Raw genomic sequence first — 24077 nt, 5'->3', positions numbered from 1 at the left:
TCAAAAACTCTGACTTTAAAGTTTCACTTGAATATGTAACATAATTATATAATAATATTGAAAAAATACCGTCTTTTATGGTGTATTATTGGCACTCAAAATATCTTATTGTACTCTAAATTTTTGTATTTAGAAAGAAAAAAATTAATCTTATAAGGAGTGTAAGATGAGATTTTAACTTGCTAACAAAATCAATTATTGAATATAGAACATTATTTCATAACAAAAGCAATTTTAAATATAGAATATTATTACATATAAATATTAGGTGACAAAACTTTTGGGGGCCTCTTCAAATTTGGGGCCCTGGGCGACTGCACATTTCGCACCCCCTCAATGCCCTATGTGTGTGTATATATATTATAGGGGTGTGCTATCCACACACTATTTTTCACTTCTCACACACTATTTGTTAATCTTAATCATTTTATATTCTTCAATTTATTCGATTTGAAGACCGAAAATTAATTAAAAGACATGCGTACATACCCCGTATTATATATGATATGTTATAGTAGACATGTCCAATCAATCCTTTTATTACCTGCTATATTTTAAATTAATAACATAGTCTGAGTGGAGGCAATTATTTCAGCTCACTTATTAAACATGTGTCTTATTTGTTGCTATAATGCAGTCACCTTCTCCGTCTATATAAGCGGCCCGGCTTTTCTGTCTTTTCAATTTTCATACATTCTCATCTTCTTCTATTTTGTGTGATTACAGTTAAATCACGTCAATATTTTATATTAATTTTTTTATAAAGATAATAAGACAAAAAATAATAGTGATATAAAATGTTGACGTGGCTTAACTGTGAGGGCGGAGAAACCAGGTCTCTATATAAGTGCAAGGTTCCAATCAGTTTTATTCAAATAAGTACTCAATATATAGGCTAAATAACTCTACACTTCCTCCTATAATATTTGGAAAATACCCTTTTTTTGGTGGAAATGTCTAGCGATTGTGGTAAGGTGGAGGCCGATGTTGAAATCAAGGCTTCTGCTGCCAAGTTCCATGAAATGTTCACACACAAACCACACCACATCTCCAATGCCAGCAATAGAAACATTCAGGGCTGTGACCTACATGAAGGTGATTGGGGAACCGTCGGATCTGTAGTCTACTGGAATTATTTCCATGGTAAAACCCTAAATACCTTGCTTCAATTAATATCGACTATAGTACTCTTTTATATTATGTACCATCCTAAAATACACAAGCTACATTTTATACTAAATTTATCTAATTTATGAGGAGTAGATTTAAACTTAAATTGTTCTAGCCAACTTAACTAAGCTCAAGCTTGTGATATTATATTAATTATGTGAGATTTTCATGTATGCAGATGGAAAAGCCAAAGTTGCTAAGGAGTTGGTTGAAGCCATAGACGCTGAAAATAATCTGATCACTTTCAAAGTGATTGAAGGAGATCTTTTGGAGCATTACAAGAGCTTCAAGGCCACCATCCACGCAACTCCGAAAGGCGAGGGATGCAACGTGCACTGGACTATGGAGTATGAGAAGCACCATGACGATATTGAAGATCCACATACATTGCTCCAGTGTGTAGTTGAGGTCTCCAAAGATATTGATGCTCACCTTACAAGCACCGATGCAAAATAAACACAGAAGGCTTAAGGCTTAATTATATCTGTGATTAATCTGTGTGCTGCAATCACGATCTATCTGCATGTGTGTGATTAATAAAAACATTTGATATGACTACTGTTTCGTTCATATCAAATCATGTTTGTGTGTTTATATATATAAGATGTGTCTGGGTTAGGGCTACCTTATCGAACTTTTATTTATTGGTGTATGTCCTTTATTTCATGTGATTATGTTATCTTTTGCAAAATTTGTGGCTTTTTTATGTTGCTAAAATGAAAAAATTATATAGTTGATCAACCTCTTTATCTTTTCTTTCAATTGTTTGATATAGTGAGGCGCGGACTCAGCCCCAAATCTGGGGTAGGGATGAGCCATTTAAGTGGGAGGATGGTAGTTTAAGAGTAGGTTAAAGGTAGGACATTTTGTAGGTTGGGATGGGCTGGAGCACATCCTAGCCACCCCTCGGTTTGGTGTGCAAAATATATTGAAAAGTAGAGTTTTTGATGCAATATTTACATCAAAAAATAGAGTTATGTTGTTTTTTATGGCCAGTCACGTTGGTGATACTTTGGTTTGGAATTTCTCACAATTTTGCTCGCATTTCCAAATCGAAAGAAACTCTAAACATAAAAAGATAGGTACGTCTGTAAAACAATTTTTGGAAGATGAAATGAAGCCAATGTAGAGACAAAGAGCCTACTCATCATCTCTTTCACCATCCTCTTCAGATTTGTAATCAGGGCATCACTTCATCAGTGATACGATCGTCGGCGAGGCATCGGCTGGTCCTTAGCGATGCCCTGTGGTTTGCTAAGGACATGGCGTTGAGATTTGGCGGTGGGTGAGGTGGATCGAGGGACGGAGAGAGCAGATGGCGAGAGAGGATTGAGCAACCCAACTAAATAATATCATAGTTTTGACAAGTATAACTAAGTGGGTGTGAACTGTATAAAATTATGCAGTCACAACTGCCATATTGAAGATCTATATTTTGTTATAGGAATTTCAACTATATTTGAAGAGTTAAGGGGTGTGCTAAATTATATTATCTTATCTGTATCTTCAAATATATATAAAATAGGAATGCGGAGAAAGTGAAAATAGATGTGTATATACCCCATATTATATATGATATGTTATATAAGACATATCCAATCAATCATTTCCTTAACTGCTATAGACATGTCCAATCAATCCTTTTATTACCTGTTATATTTTAAATTAATAACATAATCTGAGCAGAGCCAATTATTTCAGCTCACTTATTAAAGACCTGGATTGTCGGCCATTTTCTTTCCATATCTTTTTCATTCTGTTTTATTTCTATGGTTACGGTTAAGCTATTTTAATATTTTATATATTCATTATTTTTTATTTTATTATTTTTATAAAAATATATCAATATAAAATTTTGACGTGATTTAACTGTGATCACAGAATATAAAAGGAAATGGGAAGGTTATGAGATGAGAAGGACATACAATCTAGGTCCGTAAGAAAAGGATTGATTGGACATGTCTAATATAACATATGATATATAATATGGGGTATATACACATTCATTTTCACTTTCCGTACATTCTTGTTTTTTATATATATTTGAAGATAAAGATAAGATAATATAATTTAGCAAAAAGAATTGTTATTAGTATTTCAAAAATTTCATTTATACTATTCATAAATGTATTTTTCTTTCTACTTATATAAAATTTGAAATGCAAAATGAGATTTTTTTAAGTGTTAATAATAATTTTTTTTTTAGCAAATTCAATAATTCAAAGATGACGATGGACGAGCTAACTCTCCAAATACCGTTGAAATTCCTATAACAAAGTATAAATCTTCAATATGACAGATGTGACCGCATAATTTGTAGAAGAGCAACAAGGAGAACTTGTGCACTTGGAGTACGACACTGCTCTACAAAAATTTTAACCTCCGATACATGAGGTGAACATACCGCTTTGGTCACAAAGTAAAATTTTTTGTTCCCTGACAGACACAGGTAAATGTTCATCTGATATGAAAAGACGAGGTTCTGCCAAGGACATGCTGGTGATGTCGACCCCATGTCCAGCGGCCTATCTGAATCCAAGGGTGAATGAAACTAGAGCTGTGATGATTGTTGTTAATCTAACCACAAGTCACTACTCATTACAATATAAATTACATTTCACATAATAACATCTATACTTTTCCCAAAAAATAAAAAACATCTATACAGAGGATCCGTGCTAATTTCGCCATTAAACTCAGGAAAATGCTAATCCGACTCGTCCAATAAGTCATAGCATATCAAAAGGGTAAACTGCTTGCAGAGTCTTTCCATTATCCTGCGATACCTTGGCTAATTAATTAGCATATGCTGATGGTGGTTTGCTCCATAGTTTTTAAAAGATTTGCTGGATAATGGTTTATTTTAAGGAAAATTAATAAAAATAATTTGAAAACTTTGAGTTTTAACAATAAGGACAAAATAAAGCGCAAAATGAATAGTACCAGAATTGACTTTTTAGTGTAAAAATGTGATTTTTCGTTAAAATGAATAGTATCGGAAACTTTTCGTTAAAGTAGGAAAACTATTAAAAATAACTCGAAAACTTTGAGTTTTAACGATAAGGACAAAATAAAGAGTAAAGTGAATAGTACTAGGGTTGATTTTTTAGTGTAAAAATATAATTTTTCGTTAAAATAAACAGTACCGATAATTTTTTGTTAAAGTTTCCTTTATTTTATTGGATAATCAATCCCATTTAAAAGACTTGCTTCTTTTTTTTGATAAACAAATAAGTATAAAAGAAATGAAACTTTAATGAAAAGTGCTTCTCAAAACTTTTAATTAACCAAAAATCATTAATAAACTTTATTTAATAAAAATAGCTTAAACTTTAATAAAAAATAATTAACTTTTAATGAAAATGGCAAAAATTTTACATAATAATAATAAATAAAAAAAGGGCAAACACATTAACCACGCATTATATCACACACGTTCACATACTCTCTCTCGGTCAACCATTCAACATCTTTCTCTCTCTCTCCCTCTTTCACATATTTCCATTAATTTTTCTCTTTCATTTCACTTCACTCATCCACATCAACTTTTTTTCTTTTTTTCTTTTTTCACCTCTCCCCACTCTTATGTCTCCTTTCATCTCACTCTATAAACAATTTTTTTATTTTATTTTATTATTTGTTTATTTGACTATTCTTTCAATTTTTTTAGAACAAACTAAGTAATAATATTACAAAATCAAAATTAAAGAAAATTTTCATTATTCAGTTTTATAAAAACTAATACTGTCACCATTTATTAAACAGAACAGTGATTACTTCTTAAACTGAACATTGACTACTTCTTAAACCGAACATTATTTCTTAAACTGTACATTAACTACTTCTTGAACGGAACACTGACTATTTCTTAAACGGAACACTAATACTATCACTACTTCTTAAACTAAACACTGATTATTTCTTAAACCTTGTAAACTAAACACTAATTATTTCTCAAACCTAACACTAGTACTATCATTCCCACCACATCCTGTGCTCGACTCCGGCGTAGCACGATATTGTCTGCTTTGGGCCCCGACCACGCCCTCACGGTTTTATTTCTGAGAACTTACAAGAGAACTTCCCAGTGGGCCACCCATCCTGGGATTGCTTTCGCTCGAAATCGCTTAACTTCGAAGTTCCAATGGAACCCGAAGCCAGTGAACTCCCAAAAAGCCTCGTGCTAGATAGAGATGAGAATATACATATAAAACTTAGAGGATTCACTACCCTACACGATGTGAGATGTCATAATCACTATTCCGTAAACTAAATAGACTATTTACTAAACCAAGTAATAGTACTATCACTATTTTGTAAGCTAAGCACTGACTATTTCTTAAACCAAACACTAGTATTATCACTATTTTGTAAACTAGTACTGTCACTATTTCGTAAGCTAAACACTGACTATTTCTTAAACCAAAAACTAACTATTTCGTAAACTAAACACTGATTATTTCTTAAAATAAAAAACTAGCACTATCACTGTTTTTAAAATTGAATACTAAAATGTTCAAAATTTGAAGCTCTCTTCTCATTATCATATGAATCACTGAAAATAATATTTATATTCTTATAGAGTTAGAATAATGATTTTCACATTCCTATTTGTTCCTTAACATTATTCAAACAATTTATTTGACTTCCCTTTAATTTATTCAATACAAAATTAACAACAAAAGCATAAATGAAATATCAGAAAAGCTGATGTGCTTTCATTGAGGAAAGTAATCTAATATTTTTTTATTTTTAAGTTTTAGTTGGTTAGGGTTAAAATTAATAAAGAATTCCATAATTTGATCATGGGGTGATGATGAGATGCTACCTCACGTGTAGGAGAAAAACTTGTGTGGGGCTTTACTTGTCACTGGATTTTATTGAGTGACACTACAATTCAATCAAAACTCGCAACTGACAAGTCTTAAATATTATCTTTTATTATTTTTCTTTAATATTGAAAACTTTCATAATTATATTTCCTATTAATTGATATAAGATTAATTTAAGATTTCAATTTTCCTCTGATCTCCTTTGTCTTCCCTTTTTCTTCTCAAATTTTATCTCTGCCAGTGCCGGCTTCTTCCCCACTCTGTGCATTTCCTTCCTTCATAAGAATAATGGGAAAAAAAATTAAACCATCTTCTCCATCTATAATGAAATAAAACTGTGATATATATATATATATATATATATATATATTCTAACACAGGCTTGATGTTTAACAAAATTTGTTTGTTCCTTTTTTTTCATTTTATTTTTCCTCTTCTCATTCTCGCTTATTTTTCTTCCCCAGTTTTCTCTGCCGTGTGCAGTCTCCTTCCCCCTCTTTATTTCCTTTCTTCATAAGAATATGGGGCAAAAACAAAGTCATCTTCTCCAAACCTATACTTCTTTTTTTTCGTTTTTTTTCCTTTTCTTTTTTTTCTTTTTTATTTTTATTTTACAAAAGCTGTTTATTAATTTTTTTTTTCAATTATAAGCACAATTTCATTGCCCAACAGCTCATCCTGTTTTATATATCTCTGAGTTGTAATTTGCGTGTTTATGTTTTTCCTATAAAGGATTAGAATATTTTGTAGGAAACTCCAAATACAATCTTGCAGACTCACTCCATACAATCGAGTTGATCTTTTCACAATTTATTGGTTATCCTTCACTTTATTTTGGTTGAAGTACAACTATTTTGGTTGATTATCCATCTTTAACATGATGGTAGAAGTGGGAGAGAGAGAAGAAACTGAAGACTTCTACGGCAAAACATAAAAGTACCAAAAGGGAAAATTTGGGAAGAAAAAGAGGGAGGGGGAGAAGAAAAATATACATCAAATTAATCTCATGATGTATATTAATTAGTAGGAAAAATAATTATGAGAATTTTAAATATAAAAGAATGATAAAAGATAATATTTAAGACTTACCATGTGGCAAGTTTTAATTGGATTGTAGTGTCACTCAGCAAAATCCAGTGGCAAACAAAGCCCCACACAAGTTTTTCTCCACGTGTAGGGCTAAGTGGTAGTCAAGTATTGATGTCAGCAATATATTTTTTTATCTCAAATTTCTCTCTCTCTAAAATTTTTGGATTTGTTGATGTTAGTTTGAATGGATTTGGTTGACATTCTCCTCTCTCCTCTCTCTCTCTCTCTCTCTCTCTCTCTCTCTTCCTGAACATTTTCCTTCTTGATGAAATATTTAAAAAGTAATTTGTGTGCTGCTTTTGCAGTGTTGGTTTTCGGTTGAATTGGTAGATGCTTACTTTCGCATTGCTAACATGCACACGCGCTTTGGGTTGAATAAGTTTTTGTTTGGTTTTTTTTTTTTTTTAATCTTTTGTCCTTATCATTAAATAAAGTTATTAGGTGATTTTCTATTAAAACTCAAAATTTTAAAACTTTTTTCATTAGTTTTCTTTAAAAAAAATTAAAAAAAAAAAAAACATCTATCATTTTCTTAGACATTATCTATGTACTAAAGCTTAGCAGAAAAGCGTTGTTCATCCCGTGAGAGAGCACTGTTTATCAACAGTGAAATGGCGAAAACACCCTTGATTTCTGCTTTAGTCTCCGTGCTGTTTACACTTTGGTACAGGCAAAAGTTCATTTTGTCCTTCCTTCGCGTCTGTCATCAGCACCCTTTGATTACTAAGAAAATTAATGAAAATTTCAAAAAAACTTCTTTTTTAATGAAATTTTTTTTTTAAAGGTATAATAAATAGTACCAAAGAAAAGTATAAATATGATTTTTCGTTAAAAATAAACAATACCGGAATATTTTGTTAAACCTTCTTTGATTATTTTGTATTTTTATTTTTTTTATCATTTTACCCTTTCATTCCACGCGTCCAATTTTCCTTTTGCTTCGGTCTTGCATGCCCTCCAGCTGGATCTCTGGAATTTTCCTATGGTTTCTATCACTCATCCAATCCATCTGACTCACCATTACACCCCCACTAATTCACTCAACCCTCACTTCACTCTTCACTTCTCTCTACCCCACTCAGACCCCCCCATCTCCCAACACTGTCACTCTCTCATCCCTCTCCCATCTGTCCCCCCCTCTGCAACTCTCCTTCTCCCTCTCGGTAAAACCGAGAACCACCACCCAGACTCACCCAAAAATAACATCCTTGGAGCTTTTGTACTGTTTCCAGTTTTTTTACTGATTTCCGAGAAACGCAGTCTGCGATGCCTATTCCATCCTGATCTGAAGAAGATTTCTCAAGCAACTGTAATTTCATGGTAAGTTGGCTTAAATCAGTTTCAAAATTTGAGATTGTTTGGGATATTTTTAGGTTTTTCTGCTTCTTGAAAAAAACCATAGTTAAGAGTAAATTAATTATATTTTAATTTTCATTTAATTCAGGTAACCGTCTCAGTTTTTTGGTTTGAACGCTAGAACCAGTGATCTTAGAAAAGGGTTGGTTCTTGAATATTTTTATTTATATCCTTTTGGTTGTTTGAATGGACTTCCTGTAATCTAAATGAAGCTAAATTGAATATTTGTTTTTGTATACTGTATTTGCTTTGTTAAATTAGTTCTTTTTGGTTGAAATTTTTTATTTGGTTTTCCAGATCAAAGGGGTCAAGCGGTGGAGGAGTGGGTTAATAATTATGTGTTCTTCTTGATAATTATATGTGTTTATGCCTTCATGATATTGTGAGATATCATGGGATTGTTTGTGATCTGATTAAATACATAGTATGCTTTTCAGCATTGTTACAAGCTTCAGGTTTTTTGGAACTCATGGATAATTAGATTTACTATATTTGTTGATGCATTGAGTAACTGATTTGATATTAGTTTTCATACCCCAGTGAATATGTTATTTTCTGCATTCTCCGCCTTATTTTCATTTAAAAAAAAATTGTTTTTTTATTTATGAATTAATAATAAATAAGAAACTGAGAATAAAAATTTAGGAAAGAACAACGAGTGTAAATCTACAATCTATATTATTAATTGTATGTAAAAATTGATTAAAAATACCAAATCAATAACTCACAACCAAGAATGTGAGTAAATCTTGGTATAAGTGTTATACAAGTGTTGTTTTTAACAACTGTATGTAAGTGTATTCTACTTGAGATTATAACATGAAAAACTCCACAGAATAAGACTGCAGCAGCTGCAGCTCCACCATCATTTTTGAAAAATTAGGTAAAAATCTCTTCTCTGCAATATTTTGTTTTTTTTTTTTGTTTTTTAACAATGAACCAATGAATGCACAAAAAAGTTTTAGCATGCTCTGATTTTTGTGTCTTGATAGCACAGATTTACTAAGTCAATTACCTGCTTTGCAAAAGCTTCTTTCTTGCCTTCTTGGATTGCCAGGTACATATGCGTGCATTATAATTATGTTTTTGTAGTTCAATTAGCCTCTTTGAAATTTCTATCAAAATATTCATTTTTCCTGCGTTTTAAAGTTGAATAGTGTAGTTTTTGGAGTGAACATAATTTCATGTACAAGTAACTTGCTTTTCATTTTTCAGTTTGTGTTTTGTTTATCTCAGATGCTTCAAGTAGCACTTCTATGTTTTTTTAAGGGAGCATTTGTGTCACGCCCTGGGCTCAAATTATTTATTTTCGGGAATTAAATTTGTGGGAAGTCCCAAAATATTTAATTTAGTTTAGTTAAGTATCTACAATTACAATCTCAACTTAAGTTTCACTAACGCTCCATAATTATAATTCCAAACCAAATGTACGACATTATCTTCATATTTTAACGCCATTTCCCTTTATGGACCAATTTCCGTTTTAGCAACCTTTAATCTCGAATTTATTTAAACTCACATAGTTTATGGCTGCATTTAACGTCTCGTTAGACTGCCTATGTACCCTAAACAGAGATCAAGCTATTTGTAGTTCACAATTCATTATTTTACCGATTTACAACCATATTCTAGTAACCATCATATTCAACATTCACAACCCAATTTATACAAAATGGTTACCAATTATAAATTCAGAATATCGAAATTTACATAAAAAATGGCAACGTCGGCTCTCTGGCCGTGCGCCATCGCCAGTGACAGTCGTCCGTCTCAATTTACCAAAAAATTTCAGTATTTTTAAAAATTCTAAGAAAATATAGAAATGAAGATCTTAAAGAATACAACAAACTTTATACATGTGTCCAAGTTCAATTTGGTCTGGAAAAGCTCAAATTTCACCAAAATTTGTCTAAAATCCTAGAATGGGTGTGCTTCGATCCGCCTCTGATGGTCCGCTGCCCCTACAGTTGTTTGGGCTTTATTGTAGGCCCCAAGGGAAGTCTAGAAATGGTGGTAATTGGAGGGAAACCTTTCACAATTGTTAGAATTCGAGCAAGGGTTCTCACGGCACCCATGGTGTGGGTTCCCCAATTCCAAGACCATTTTCATTCCAAAATGGGGTGGAATAGGTAGAAAAGATGATGAGAGATGACCTTCAGGACGTGGGGGACCATGTCGCCTGAAATTGGTCGGGAGACCACGAATCCCGCCAGTTGTGTCTCACAGGTCAAAAGACCCGTTTCCCACCCTCCCCCTTTTATGTTTTTCCTTCTCTACTTTCCCTCCTTTCTCTCCCTTTCCATTGGTCCCAGTCTCTCCCTTATCTCTCCTTCCTTTCAACCACAGCCACCCACGTGGCACTCCCTTTTATTCCAGATTTTCTGGAATCTTCTCATTAATGTCAAAATGATTATTTTACCCTCAACTTCTATCGTTAATAACTTCTTCGTTATAATTCCACTTTACCAACGATTTTCGCTTACATGTTTGTGAGTTAAAGCCATATTCAAAAATATAAATTGTGACTTGCAAAGGTCTACCGATTTTAAATAGTTAATTTCCAAACTTTAAATCTTGTAAACCGTTTAATTTAAAATTGAACTTAAATAAATTAATATAAATTTCCTAAAAATAATATGAACTCTCAATACCACGAATACGTACATTATAATAATTCCCGGAACCAAACTTTACGATTTTCCTAATTCTATCTTTGGGACCATACATTGATTTAATTCCGATTTTTTTCACATATTCACAATTATGAATATAAAATTCATATATTTAAATTTTCAGGGTATTACAATTTGAACCTTGATAGAAACTTCAAACATGTTTCAAGGAAAAACATTTCTAGAAAAAGCGCTTGAAAGTATAAGTGCTTCTTATAGAAGAGCTTTCAAATGACTAATAAGTCCTTTGTTTCATTGCAATTGAAGATTTGGTTTCAGATTTCAGGTTAAGCTCTGTGAGTACATTGGGAATAAGTATGTGATTTTTTTTTTTTTACGCATTTGACATCACATTTGTTTGTCCTATAGGTAAGCATGTTTTCATAATCAGCATTTATGCGTTGTACATGTTTTGTGTAAATGGTTTTTGCATATATACGCACAAAGCTTATAACACATTTAGTCCATTATTCTAACAGTTATGTACAATGCTAATAATCTATTTCACATTCCCATGGCAACGTGCAAGCTATCTATACATACGAATTTGATAAGCAATGTCCATTATCTAAAATTTGGGACTGATCATAAAAAAGGGTTGTTACTTTTTATAATAGGAACGTAGAGGAACAATGGAATCAACTTTCATTTTCCAACGACTGACTACAACTTTGCTGTTTTGTTCTCAATTTTAATCTGCTATCTACTTGAATCCATTTTTTTAAGCCTAATTAGTTCATGCAATTATCATGTTTAAATATGCAAAATCCTTTATGTTAAAAATTTTGTGTTAAATATCAAGATAGAGAGACTTTTCTCTGAAACACTGTCTGTCCATTAATCAGACATGTTCAGTTATCTTATTGTTATTGTCCATAATTCAAACCACACATAATATAAAATTTGACATAAACTTTACATGTTTGGTTAATAATGCCTAATGTTTTCGTCAATGCAGGACCTGGTAAGCCAACAGTTTTCAACTGCATAAGTCATTTTTCCAACTTTCAGTTAGTCCTTTTATTGTTCTAATCGTTAGCAAGAGGATCCTTTTAATAAATTCAACCGTCATTTGTTCACATTAACTTCAATTTTTCCAATTTCTAATAGATAAAATGAAAACAGCTTCATACGAGAAGAAACGAGGAACAAAGTGAAGAAACAAACTCATTTGATTAAGGAAGTTAAACTCTACTCATTGTTTCTTATTTTAGATAGGGTTGTAATTGGATTTCCACATATATACAAGTAGTATGGCTTATCATGTATATTTAAAACTTGCAACATATTTTATATAGTTTTAAAACCCGTAGCATCGCGTGGGCACTCTTGCTAGTCGTCTTACGAAAACACAATCTTGACAGAATCACATGTATCACATGAAAAGGGAAAAGGTCTATGCATGCTTTTAGCTTTATCAAAACCAATAGAATCCTCACCGGATTCTTTTGTTGAAGATCCAAAAGATTTATAAATTGTGTCTGTTCATCGTACATTGTACAGTTAGTTTTTGTCAAGTACTCTTTCTAGCCGCATGATGTACGATGAACGGACATAATTGATAGATCCTAGAATCCTCACAAAAAGGATCGACGAGGATCCAGATTCTCGAAAGGGTTATAGTACTTTTCCGTGATATGGATAATGTAAGGAAGACTAAATTTGCAAATTAAATTATGTGTCACCAATAGAAATGAGTACGTTTATCAACGCTTAAGCAATAAACTAATTATCAACTTCCATATCTTTTAGTTTTCAAAATTTATTTTACAAATTGAGTCTCCCTAGCATTTTTCCCGTGATATTATCTCATACGGTAAAGCTTGGAAAACTAAGTTTGTAAACAAAATTTTGTAAACTAAATGATAATGAAAATTGATGATTAGATTGTTATTAAGTGTTAATAAACGTGTTCATTCCTATTTATGGCACATCATTTAGTTTGCAAATTTTATTTACAAATTTTATCTTCCTAGCATTACCCTATTTCATATCCAAAGGTCTGAAAACTAAGTGTTTTTCCTCGATCAATCTGGGTACTTTTTGCATCTTCCTAAGCTGATCCTGAGATTGTATTAAATGTGGATCGCATTGGCGTTGCGGATAACAAAGGCAACCCCATCAATGGTGACAAGCTGATTGCTTTGATTTCTGCTATTGTACTGAGGGAACACCCCGGAACCACCATAGTGACCGATGCGCGCACAAGTATGGTGCTTACATGATTCATCACGAATCGAGGGGGTCACCATTGCTTATAACGTCTTGGTTATCGAAAAGTGATTGATAAGGGAGGGCAGCTTAATAAGGCATGCATTGAAACTCATCTCATGATGGAAACATCTGGACATGGTGCTCTTTAAGAGAACCGTTTCCTTGATGATGGTAATTAGCATTGTGGTTTTTGCTTTTTCTGTTTCTGCTTCCTTAATTTTGTTCTAATTTAAATTCCACTAAAGCTTATTTATCGTGTTTGGGATGAATAATTGTTCATAGGGGCTTACGTGGTGGTAAAGATGAACATCGAAATGGTACGCATGAAGCTTGCAGGATGGGACAAAGGGGTTGGAAGCATCATAAATTTCATGGAACTTGGCAGCAGAAGCCTTGATTTCAACATTGGTCTCCTCCTTACCAAAATCGCTAGACATTTTCACCAAAAAAGGGTATTTTCCAAATATTATAGGAGGAAGTGGAGAGTTATTTAGCCTATATATAGAGTACTTCTTATTTGAATAAAACTGATTGGAACCTTGCACTTATATAGACGGAGAAGGGGACTGCATTATAACAACAAATAAAACACAAGTGGACCTAGACTGTCTACCCTCCTCATCTCATACCCTTCTCATCCCCATCTGTAATATGTGGTCATGGTTAAGCCACGTCAACATTTTATATTGATTTTTTTTTTATAGAAATAATAAGACAAAAAGTAATAAAAATATAAAATGTTGACGTGGCTTAACCATGACCACAGAAATATGAGGAGATGGAAAGGGTATGAGATGGGGAGGGTAGACAATCCAAATCCTTTCTTACTTGCTACAGACATGTCCAATGAATCCTTTTATTACCTGCTATATTTTAAATTAATAACATAATTACTTGGAGGCAATTATTTCAGCTCACTTATTAAACATGTGTTTTATTTGTTGCTATAATGCAGTCACTTTCTCCGTCTATATAAGTGCAAGGTTTCAGTCAGTTTTATTCAAATAAGAAGTACTCTATATATAGGCTAAATAACTCTACACTTCCTCCTATAATATTTGGAAAATACCCTTTTTTGGTGAAAATGTCTAGCGATTGTGGTAAGCTGGAGACCGCTGTTGAAATCAAGGCTTCTGCTGCCAAGTTCCATGAAATGTTCACTACCACACCACATCTCCAATGCCAGCAATAGAATCATTCAGGGCTGTGACCTACATGAAGGTGATTGGGGAACCGTTGGATCTGTGGTCTACTGGAATTAGTTCCATGGTAAAACCCTAACTACCTTGCTTCAATTAATAACGACTATAATACTCTTCAAAGACGGAGTTAGGATTTTTTTCTTGAGTTGGCTAACTCAAATTAATGTTACAAAATCATACGTTTATTTTTTTTTGCTTATATAAAATTATATAGTAATCAATATAAAAGAACAACAATAGAATATAAATTATTCTCAAAATCATAACCTAGCCGATTAATTCAAGGACCATATAAATAATTAACCAATTAATTAAATCAAGAATAAGTAAATAAAGAGATTAAGAATGTACCAAAGGTGACTCCATTGGAAAATCGCAACGGAAAGTAAGGAATTGTGGAGATAGGGATTGACTTGTGGATTTAAAACAATGATTTGTTTTTTTCGAGTAAGAAGTACAGAGGCTAAATCGCATAAGGTAAATGGTTTTTTTCTTTTACAAATAGGATAAAGGGGGACGGGAGATGAAACTAATTTATAATTTTTAGCATAAAACTTATTATTTATTACCTATCTTTTACTAAATATACATTAAATAATAACTTGTATTGAAATTGAATGGGCTATAAGCATGAGATTACAAAAGAATAGTGTTATTCACACCTATTTTTACTTCCAACACACCTTTATTAATTTTTTGCCATTGATCATCTTCAATTCATTTTATTTGACAGTTGAAAATTGAGAAAAGTGTGTGAGAAGTAAAAATAAGTGCATGAATGACATTACCCTTACAGAAAACCTCCTTGGGCTATATCCCACCTTAGCCTTGTGGGTGGCTCCATCATTGGTACTCTTTTATATATATGTACCATCCTAAAATACACAAGCGACATTTTATACTAAATTTATCTAATTGATGAGTAGATTTGAACTTACATTGTTCTAATCAACTTAACTAATCTCAAACTTGTGATATCATATTAATTATGTGAGATTTTCATGTATGCAGATGGAAAAGCCAAAGTTGCTAAGGACTTGGTTGAAGCCATAGACGCTGAAAATAATATGATCACTTTCAAAGTGATTGAAGGAGATCTTTTGGAGCATTACAAGAGCCTAAGTTCACCATCCACGCAACTCCGAATGGCGAGGGATGCAACGTGCGCTGGACTATGGAGTATGAGAAGCACCATGACGATATTGATGCTCACCTTACAAGCACCGACGCATAACAAGCACAGAAGGCTTACGGCTTCATTATATATGGTCTGTGATTAATCTGTGTGCTGCAATCACGATCTATCTGCATGTGTGTGATCAATAAAAATATTTGATATGACGACTGTGTCGTTCGTAGAGCCATATAAGTAGGAGGATAGTAGTTTAAGAGTAGGTTAAAGGTAGTGGGACTGTGGGAGAATAGTAGTTCACGAGTAGGTAGGTCATTTTGTAGTTTGGGATGGGATGGGGCACACCCTAGCCACCCCTCGGTTTGGTATGCAAAATATATTGAAAATGGTTATGATATCCACACACATTTTTTTACTTTTCACGAACTTTTTTAATTTTTAGCCGTCTGATCGGATGAATTGAAAATGATCAACGGATAAAAATTAACAAAGGATGTGTGAAAAGTAAAATAGGGTGTGTGGATAGCATTCCTATTGAAAAATAAAGTTACATTAAAAATGAAGGAATAAATTAGGGTTAATCTTAATTTACTACCTTAAAGTTTTGTAGTTTTTAACATTTGGTGTATGAATTTTTTTCATCCCAAAGTCATACCTTAAATGTTAATTTTCAAACATTATTATACATCTGTTAAGTTGTTTATTCAGTCAACCGTTAACGAATAACGTGGTATCTATTAGAAAATTAATTTAAAATTTAAAAAACTAAACCTAAACCTAAATCTTAACCATCCCCCATCGCTCAGACCCTTCTTCCTCCTCTGTCTTGGCCAACTCGGTCTCCATCCTCCATCCTTCTCCCCGCACTCGTCCTTCCCTCACCTCCACCTCCCAACCCGACCCATGCCTCCTCTAATCCCTCCATACCTGACCTGGATTCCCGATTTGGACTCTCCACCACCATGAAAACATAGAATTTGAAGGTGCGGCGTGACTGGGTTTTGTCTCGGCGGCGTGACAAGGGCGGCCTGATCTTCGGCCTAATCCTCCGCCTCATGTTTTCTCCTCCGTAATCTCCAACCTTGCTCGCAAATCTGCCAACTCACTTTCACTCGAGCTCCGACGAATCGGTCAACGGCAACAGTAATCCCTCCTGCATCTTCTCCGCCGCCTGGTTGGTTGGGACGCTGATGACGACCCGAATCTTGGTTTTGGACAGGGCTTTGAGGATGTACGGGTCGGCATCGTAGAGGCGGATGTGGTCGATCTGCTGGAGCTGCAGAAACGAAACGAGCTCTGACAGAGACAGAAGATTCGAAACGTCGGTACCGATGTTCACCCCGACGAACGGCTCATTTTCTTGGTCCTGGTTTTGCAGCTTGGTGCTTTCGAATGTCGGCGGAGAAGATGCAGCTGAAAGTGCCCAGCAGTAAAGTGTTAGAAATGGTCGAGAAAGTTGCTTGCTATAATTGATTTTTTTAAGTATTGCTGGGTTTAAACTTTGAAGTGAAGAAAACCCAGTGACCAAATGGTAAAAATGGTGTAAAAAGTTGCTTGCTTCCTTGATTTTTAGAAACTGTTGGGTTTAAACTTTGTAATGAAGAAAACCCAGCAACCAAATGTTAGAATTAGTGAAAAAGTTGAATGCTTTCTAGATTATTTCGAAATAATGGAGAAAACCCAAAAAGAAAATACCACAAGTGGGGAAAATGTTGCTTGATTTCTTTGAGTTTTGAAGTACTATTGGATTTAAACTTTGAATGTTAAGTTAGTAGAGAAACTTGCTTACCTTTGTATGCAGAGAGGAAGAAGAAGAGGAGGGTTGAGAGGGAGAGGAGCTTAATGACAGCCATTGGAGAGGAGCTTGAGCAATGCTGCTTCCTCATCGTTTGTTTCTGGTTCAGCAGCTGCAGATCCTTGCCGACGATGACGGATCTGCGGTCACATTTGAGGGCGAGCTTGGTGACGGCGTCGAAGCGGGAGAAGAGGGAAGGGATGATGGGTTTTGGCCGTGCGGTGGGTTTTGGTCGGCGATCGAAATGGAGCCTGGCCCGGATCTGTACGGGTCAAAATGGAGGTGGGTTTAGCCTTAGTTTTTAATTTTTTTTAATTAATTTTCTAATTTTTTTAATTTCCTTGTGGATCTTTAATGACACGTGGCGCGTAGTCATTATCCACATGAGTGTCACATCATTAGTTAACGGTTAACGTAACAGTCAACTTAACGTATGTATAAGACTGTTTGAAAATTAAGATTTACGACATGATTCTGGGATAAAAAAACTTTATGTATCCAATACTGAAAAAAACTTTAGGATAATAAACTCAGAAGCAAAAATAAAAATTCAGTAGACACATAGTATTATTATGTGGCATATATTAAAAAATAGAGTAAGGTTGTTTTTTATGGCCAGTCAGATTCATGGTGATATTGTGGTTTGGAATTTCAATTTTGGCAAGTACAAGTGTTTTTGCTAGAAATACTTGTATCATAAACATGTTAAACTTTTAATTAGAAACCATGAAATTAACTTCCTGATTACAAAGTATTAAAGGGGTGTTTTGATCTAAATGCTTGGTTTTTTAATTTTTTAGACCAAACATCTAGAGATTGGATCAAACTACCTTTTTTTTTAATTTTAATTAATTTACTAATTAATTATAATTACACAAATTGTTATTATAATTAATTTACTATTTTTTTTAACAAATGATATTATCTACACTAAGGGAGAAGGGGTAAGCTTAGCCTCATAATAGGCTAGCAATAATGTGGTTCAAATTCGCATTTGGCGAGAACCGAATCTAAGACCCCTCACTTATAAAAGAAGATATTGTTAATTTATGTCTCATTAATTCAAATGATTTCAAAAGAGAAAAAAACAATATTGCTAGCTACTTAGTATTACAATCTAGTGATATTTTTCTTCACTTGTAAGTAAGAGATCTTAGGTTCATTCTGACCAAAGACGAATTTAAACCACATTATTACTAGATTATCCTCCTCCCCCACTCCCTTAGAGTAAATGATATTGTTTGTCCAACAAACAAAAAAACAGAAAAGACAATCAAATTTCGATAGTAACAAAAAAAACAAAGTTGAATTGTGGGTGCAAAAAAAAGAATGTTTTTTTAACAAAAGAAAATCAAACGGGTGATATTTTAAATGTACCAATGTACTCCAAATGATAATACATTACATACATGATATATATGTAGGCCCATATATTAAAAAATAGGATATCAATACATTATTGGTATGTTATGTAATCTAAATTTGTGGACAAATTAGTATTTTGATATGTTATTTATATTTTGTTTAGATACCTACTAAGCTACTGGTACTTTTATATTATCAGAATTGGTATGTAAAAAGCTAATAGCAAGTTATATATAACCTAAATAAATAAATAAAACCCTTCCTAATTTACAAGAAAATGGACCAGCCCAACAATTTTGAGCCTAGCTGGTCTAACAATATTTTTTCGAGTCAATGGCCGAACAATTTAAACCATCCAAATATGGTGTCAAATTTTAATAGGAATGTCACGCAATCAAATTTGAAGGTAGATAAAAACTTCAACTGATATATCAATCTTACATGAATTGGCATATGAATTTTCTTCTGCCAAATTAACATATGAAAAAAATGTGTTGTCAATTTATTTTTTAATTGTTTTATTGTGTAGGTTCCATTAATCCATCAATTATAGATTTTAAAATTTTATTTTAAGTGATTCTTTTTAAAAATAGGTCCTACAAATATCATTTATAATACAAAACATATGGGTTGGTGAAAGAAAAAAAAATCTAACGTTACCACGTCAGCCATCAAATTAACATTTAATATTTATTTTTTCATCAAAGATACATTTAGAAACCCATTTTCCAGATGCAAACCTGGATCGCAATATCTACAATGGGATTAAGACGGGGTCTGGGCTACCAGACAATGGAACGGAGGACTCTCACCTCGAGTTATCCAAACTATATTTACTGAATTAAAAATTAGAATTGTAGTCATTTTTCTGTATAAAAAAAAATTAAAAGTTAATATTCAAATGTTGCCCCTCAATAATTTTCTCATTAGTACGTTACAATTTGTAATTTCATATGAATATATTCTTAGGTGCCAAATGGATCCGTTTTCTATACTGTTTCAGTCTCTTTCTTTGGTATATAATTATGAAAAATATACTTTCGAAACAAATAAAGAAGAGGAATGAAGTGAGAAACTTCACCGCTGACAAATTCCAACTAGCCGGCGTACCAGCAAAGACAAAAAGACATGAAAACTACCTTTCCAAATACAACATAAAAATAATATTATTAATCTCTTAGAGCATGTTAATATTGAGATTGTACCAATTAGTCTTTGTGGCGAATATCTTGCAAACAATAGTATGTATGTTTTATAATAGCTTATACATCGATGTACAAATAAAATATTGTTATTGATCTTTTCTTTCTTACTCTGTATTTTTTTATAACAGTCGAAATGCTCTATTTATAGAGTAACTCTATACGAACATATTATTATATTTTGAAATTTACAGTACATAATTTTGAAAATACGATCACCTTTATTTCCAAAGTCTACATCCCTTTGTGTGGGTATTGAAAAAACTTATGTGGGCATTCATTAAACTGGCAACAGTTTCAACATTGCCAATGTTTTCAACTGCTAATGTTTTCAACAAATATGACTCCTAGAGATGAATAGAGGAGAGAATAGTGACGACGACGTTGATGATCTTGCTTGCGGTGCGGGCAAGTTGACAAGAACGTGTAATTTAGCAGCTTCCTTTAAGTGCCAACCTTGCTAGCTAGCTAGGCTGCTTCACTTCCCAGTTTTTTCTTCTGTCTCTTTCAAAATCTCCAGACACTCGAAGCATAGCGCAGAGAATAGTCAAACTATTTGCAGCGTTCTGTCGTTATTGGCATCGGAGATTGGAACCATTGGGCTTGGTTGCTTGTGGATACGACGACGCCTGCCAGCAGTTTAACAAGGCTTTTATTGTAAGCACGACGATGACAAAGGAAGAGACGAGGATGCCCTCGCCCTTGCTCTTGCCCTTGACATCAATTGAAGAAGAATTAGAACCTGCTTTTGATGCTGATGATGATGATGATGATGAAAGTCTGTTTTCCATTGATTTTAATTTTAACTTCAAGGATAGTTTTAAGGAAGAGGAAGAGGCCGTTCCTTGTTATTATCACGTAGCTGTTGGGGGCAGAAGAGCGAGTCTAGCATGGATGCGCTTCTCTGGACACTGAGTCACACGGCGGTGACTCATGATCGTGATCAATCTTCAGTAATACTAGTCCTCGTCCATGTCTTTGCACCGATCCGATACGTTCCTTCACCTTGTAAGTTCAGCTAATCTAATTCAAATTCTCATCATTATTTGTGTTTGTGTTTGCGTGTGTCTTTGTAAACGCGCCCGCCGGTGAGTTGGAACAAGGTCAAATTTGGAAGGCTTGTTTGTAAGCCGTTTTGTTCATTAACCCTTTGGTTTTCTTTTATTAGAAACACGTCGAAATTGTTAGTAAATGTTTAATTGCTCAACTTTTATCTTGAAACAGTTAAAGGTTTTTATGTCAAACAAAATCAAAACTGTATTTGGTTGTCAAAAAACGATTAGAACATTTCTTGAAACAGTCCCAAATTGTACGAGTCTAATACATTGAACCTGGATGATGTATAGTCTATGTCATGACTCATACTTTTCATCTATATTATCGAATACGCATAATATATATCTTTTTTCTTTTTATAATTTAGTACAATATAATTTTCAAAGTCGAAGGTACAGGGTTGACATACCTTATAAAGCATACATATAAATTGTACGAGTTGTTGATTTGAGTTGAATCCATCAAAGCCTTACACTAACCACAGGAGTTCAACACAAATTTCAGATTAACCTGATTTTCTAGCTGTAAAGATGATTTGGGATTTTTGAACTTTAATCCTTGAAGAAGATTAAAATTTAATAAAATCTTGTGTTAGATTGAATATTGATTTTAGTCATCTAATATGTACTTAATTCAAATTCAAATTCATATTATATTTTTAATAGATATTACATTAAAATTAAAATTTATTATTATACACATTTTAATTTATTTATTTTATTTTATTTCATCTAATTAGTTTACCTAAACGTCCGTATCATAATATATTTTACTAAATTAGTGTACCAAAATATCCGTACCTAGATATATTGTCACATCCCGGCCCGGGGCGAACCACTTCCCGGGCCCGACTCCACCACCGTAACACGATATTGTCCGCTTTGGGCTTACCATTCCCTCACGATTTTGTTTTTGGGAACTCACGAGCAACTTCCCAGTGGGTCAAAGTGACGGCCAGCATGCCCTGATCTCGATCGGGGTGTGTCATATATTGTAGTGAATTAGTGGCACATAAGAAAATATGCAAAAATATAAGTGTACTGAAAAATTTTGTACCTAAATATATGATACTAAACTAGTGTACCAAAATGTTGGTACCTAAATATATTATAATAAACTAGTATACCGAAATATCCGCACCTAAACATATTATACTAACCTAGTGTACCAAAATGTTCGTACCTAAATATATTGTAATGAATTAGTGGCACATAAGAAAATATGCCAAAACATAAGTGTACCAAAAAATCTCTACGAAAATATTTTCTTACAAAAGATACTTACCATAATGAGAATTAAAATTTATAATATTTTCATACAATTTAATTTATGAACACCATAAAATTATAAAGAAAAAAGAGAGACATTTAATACATATGTTGAAATTAAATAGAGTCTAGAGACTAAAATCAAATTTTAATCTTGTATAAGACATTTTTTTTTTTTAACTTCAGCTTAATTAAGGATTAAAATCTAGTTTTTTTTTTTTTTTTTTTTTTTTTTTGGTTTGACAAAAGCTGTAAAGACGATTGACATTAGGGTTATGACTGCATTCAATCAACTAACTGATTTTTTTAACGTATATATTAATTCATCATTAGTGAAAGATGTTTCTGTACGTTTGTCTTGGTTCTTCTGATATGCAGTAGGAATGCTTCCAAAAAATAGTGTGAATACAATTATGATGGAGAATTGGATGGCCCTAGAAAGAGACAGAAGGAGGAAACTCCTTCACAAATACGTTGATGCCTGCTCATCTGCCAAGGTATTACCAGATTTCCGAAGTACAGACACTCTATGGCTATTTAATTACAAGTATATTAGTACTAATTAACCTCTGTATGACGATTAATATGATGTTAACGGAACAGGTTAAGACGGAGATTATGCTTATTGAGAGTGATACAGTTGCCAAGGCAATCCTAGAACTTATTCCTACTCAAAACATAAGAAACCTAGTAGTTGGAACCACCAAATCAAGTCTGAGGAAATTGAGGTTCAAGAAAGGGAGTGGAATAGCAAGTCAGATCCTACAAAATGCGCCTGAAACAAGCTGCAATATTAAGATCATATGCAAGGGAAAGGAAGTGATTGATGACACTATGTTTACTGGCTCGACTTCCTCACGTAGTAGTAACGCGAACTCCTTGTCCACGCAAGATGAAGACGATCATCAAGAACAACGAATCTCAACAGATTATAATAAACATGAGTACTCGCGTCCTGAAGCGAAATCTCCATCATCTTTAAATGGATACAAGCAAATGTGGTGGGGGAAACCAAAATCTTCACAAATAACAGCTTGATTTTGTTGTGTGATGATTTTGGCATGATGAGATTGGCATGTATATTGTCTGTGAATGGCAGGCATTGTAAGTTGCACATTTATACATTACACATAAGTTTTGTAACCTAATTCATCTACTTTTACACCTAGCTAGCTACTTCATCATAGATTATAGCAGCTCAGCCTACAATTCCACTCTTAGAGTACTTCACAATTACAAATTTAGTAGCGAACCGCAACGAGTATAGAAAGCTAAGGTTTGTGTGGGATGTTTTGGTTTCTGGGTTTGAGGAGAAGGATGTTTTTTGAGCAATGGTTTGCAAAGAAATTGTTGAAGAAGTTGAAGTGGAAGCCATATTAGTTCAATTAAAGAAATTTCAGATTAGTGTTCAATTTGGCCACCTTGGTTCTTTTGTTCAAATGCTTGTTTTGAAGAGGGGGATTTTTGGACCAAGCAAACACGATTGGAAGATAAGGTATCTCAATAATCTGTTACCCTAAATTTCGATATCTATGCATAACTTGGAAGAAAAAATCATATCTTTGACCAAAATTCCAAATGCCCAGATTTTTTTTTTATTTTTTATTTTATTTAAGGCAATGCCCCTTCTTACAAGATGTGCTATTGATGATTCTCTCCAAGTCCATAAGAAGCAAAGGTATAAACGTAGGGTTTGGGGGAAAACTGGTGAACCGGAACAGACC

General features: G+C 33.4%; 2 protein-coding genes and 1 long non-coding RNA gene across 21 annotated transcripts; 2 read left to right on the top strand and 1 right to left on the bottom strand.

Moving 5' to 3' along the window:
- Positions 1–865: 865 nt before the first annotated feature.
- On the top strand, positions 866–17387 carry LOC103931888 (MLP-like protein 28). Of its 2 annotated transcripts, none has more exons than XM_048573009.1 (2): positions 866–1143; positions 15547–17387. In XM_048573009.1, the coding sequence occupies exons 1-2, from the start codon at positions 954–956 to the stop codon at positions 15813–15815; spliced, it is 459 nt and encodes a 152-aa protein (XP_048428966.1). In that variant the 5' UTR covers positions 866–953; the 3' UTR covers positions 15816–17387. The 2 variants fall into 2 exon arrangements, with proteins under 2 accessions (XP_048428966.1, XP_009339700.2); XM_009341425.3 differs by lacking the exon at positions 15547–17387 and adding an exon at positions 1349–1794 and having other exon boundaries at positions 873–1143.
- LOC125471992 lies at positions 1418–2679 on the bottom strand. The gene is made up of 2 exons (XR_007254026.1): positions 2315–2679; positions 1418–1602 (listed from the first exon to the last, which is right to left on the bottom strand). It is a non-coding gene; the product is annotated as an uncharacterized LOC125471992 (long non-coding RNA).
- Positions 8181–23539, top strand: LOC103931887 (U-box domain-containing protein 37-like). Of its 18 annotated transcripts, XM_048573000.1 has the most exons (9): positions 8181–8411; positions 9283–9330; positions 9445–9504; positions 12078–12083; positions 13232–13504; positions 13616–14602; positions 17469–17744; positions 22732–22850; positions 22957–23539. In XM_048573000.1, exons 7-9 carry the CDS (start codon positions 17510–17512, stop codon positions 23389–23391), a joined length of 789 nt encoding a protein of 262 aa, XP_048428957.1. In that variant the 5' UTR covers positions 8181–8411; positions 9283–9330; positions 9445–9504; positions 12078–12083; positions 13232–13504; positions 13616–14602; positions 17469–17509; the 3' UTR covers positions 23392–23539. The 18 variants fall into 18 exon arrangements, 16 of the variants coding, with proteins under 16 accessions (XP_048428957.1, XP_048428960.1, XP_048428951.1 ...); XM_048573003.1 differs by lacking the exons at positions 9283–9330; positions 9445–9504 and adding an exon at positions 8536–8589 and having other exon boundaries at positions 12078–12129; XM_048572994.1 differs by lacking the exons at positions 9283–9330; positions 9445–9504 and adding an exon at positions 8536–8589 and having other exon boundaries at positions 12078–12129; positions 12245–13504.
- Positions 23540–24077: the final 538 nt, after the last annotated feature.

This window comes from the organism of the source record quoted next, unplaced genomic scaffold (genome assembly GCF_019419815.1).
Source record: "Pyrus x bretschneideri cultivar Hongxiangsu unplaced genomic scaffold, Pyrus_bretschneideri_v1 Contig63, whole genome shotgun sequence".
NCBI lineage: Eukaryota > Viridiplantae > Streptophyta > Magnoliopsida > Rosales > Rosaceae > Pyrus > Pyrus x bretschneideri.
This window is presented reverse-complemented; position numbering and strand designations above follow the sequence as displayed.

Coding starts and splice junctions, on each gene's coding strand:
- LOC103931888 (XM_009341425.3), top strand. CDS start 954: ATGTCTAGCGATTGTGGTAAGGTGGAGGCCGATGTTGAAATCAAGGCT. Junction 1,144..1,348: donor CTACTGGAATTATTTCCATG/GTAAAACCCTAA, acceptor TCATGTATGCAG/ATGGAAAAGCCAAAGTTGCT.
- LOC103931887 (XM_048573006.1), top strand. CDS start 17,510: ATGACAGCCATTGGAGAGGAGCTTGAGCAATGCTGCTTCCTCATCGTT. Junction 17,745..22,731: donor CTGTACGGGTCAAAATGGAG/GTGGGTTTAGCC, acceptor TCTGATATGCAG/TAGGAATGCTTCCAAAAAAT. Junction 22,851..22,956: donor ATGCCTGCTCATCTGCCAAG/GTATTACCAGAT, acceptor TTAACGGAACAG/GTTAAGACGGAGATTATGCT.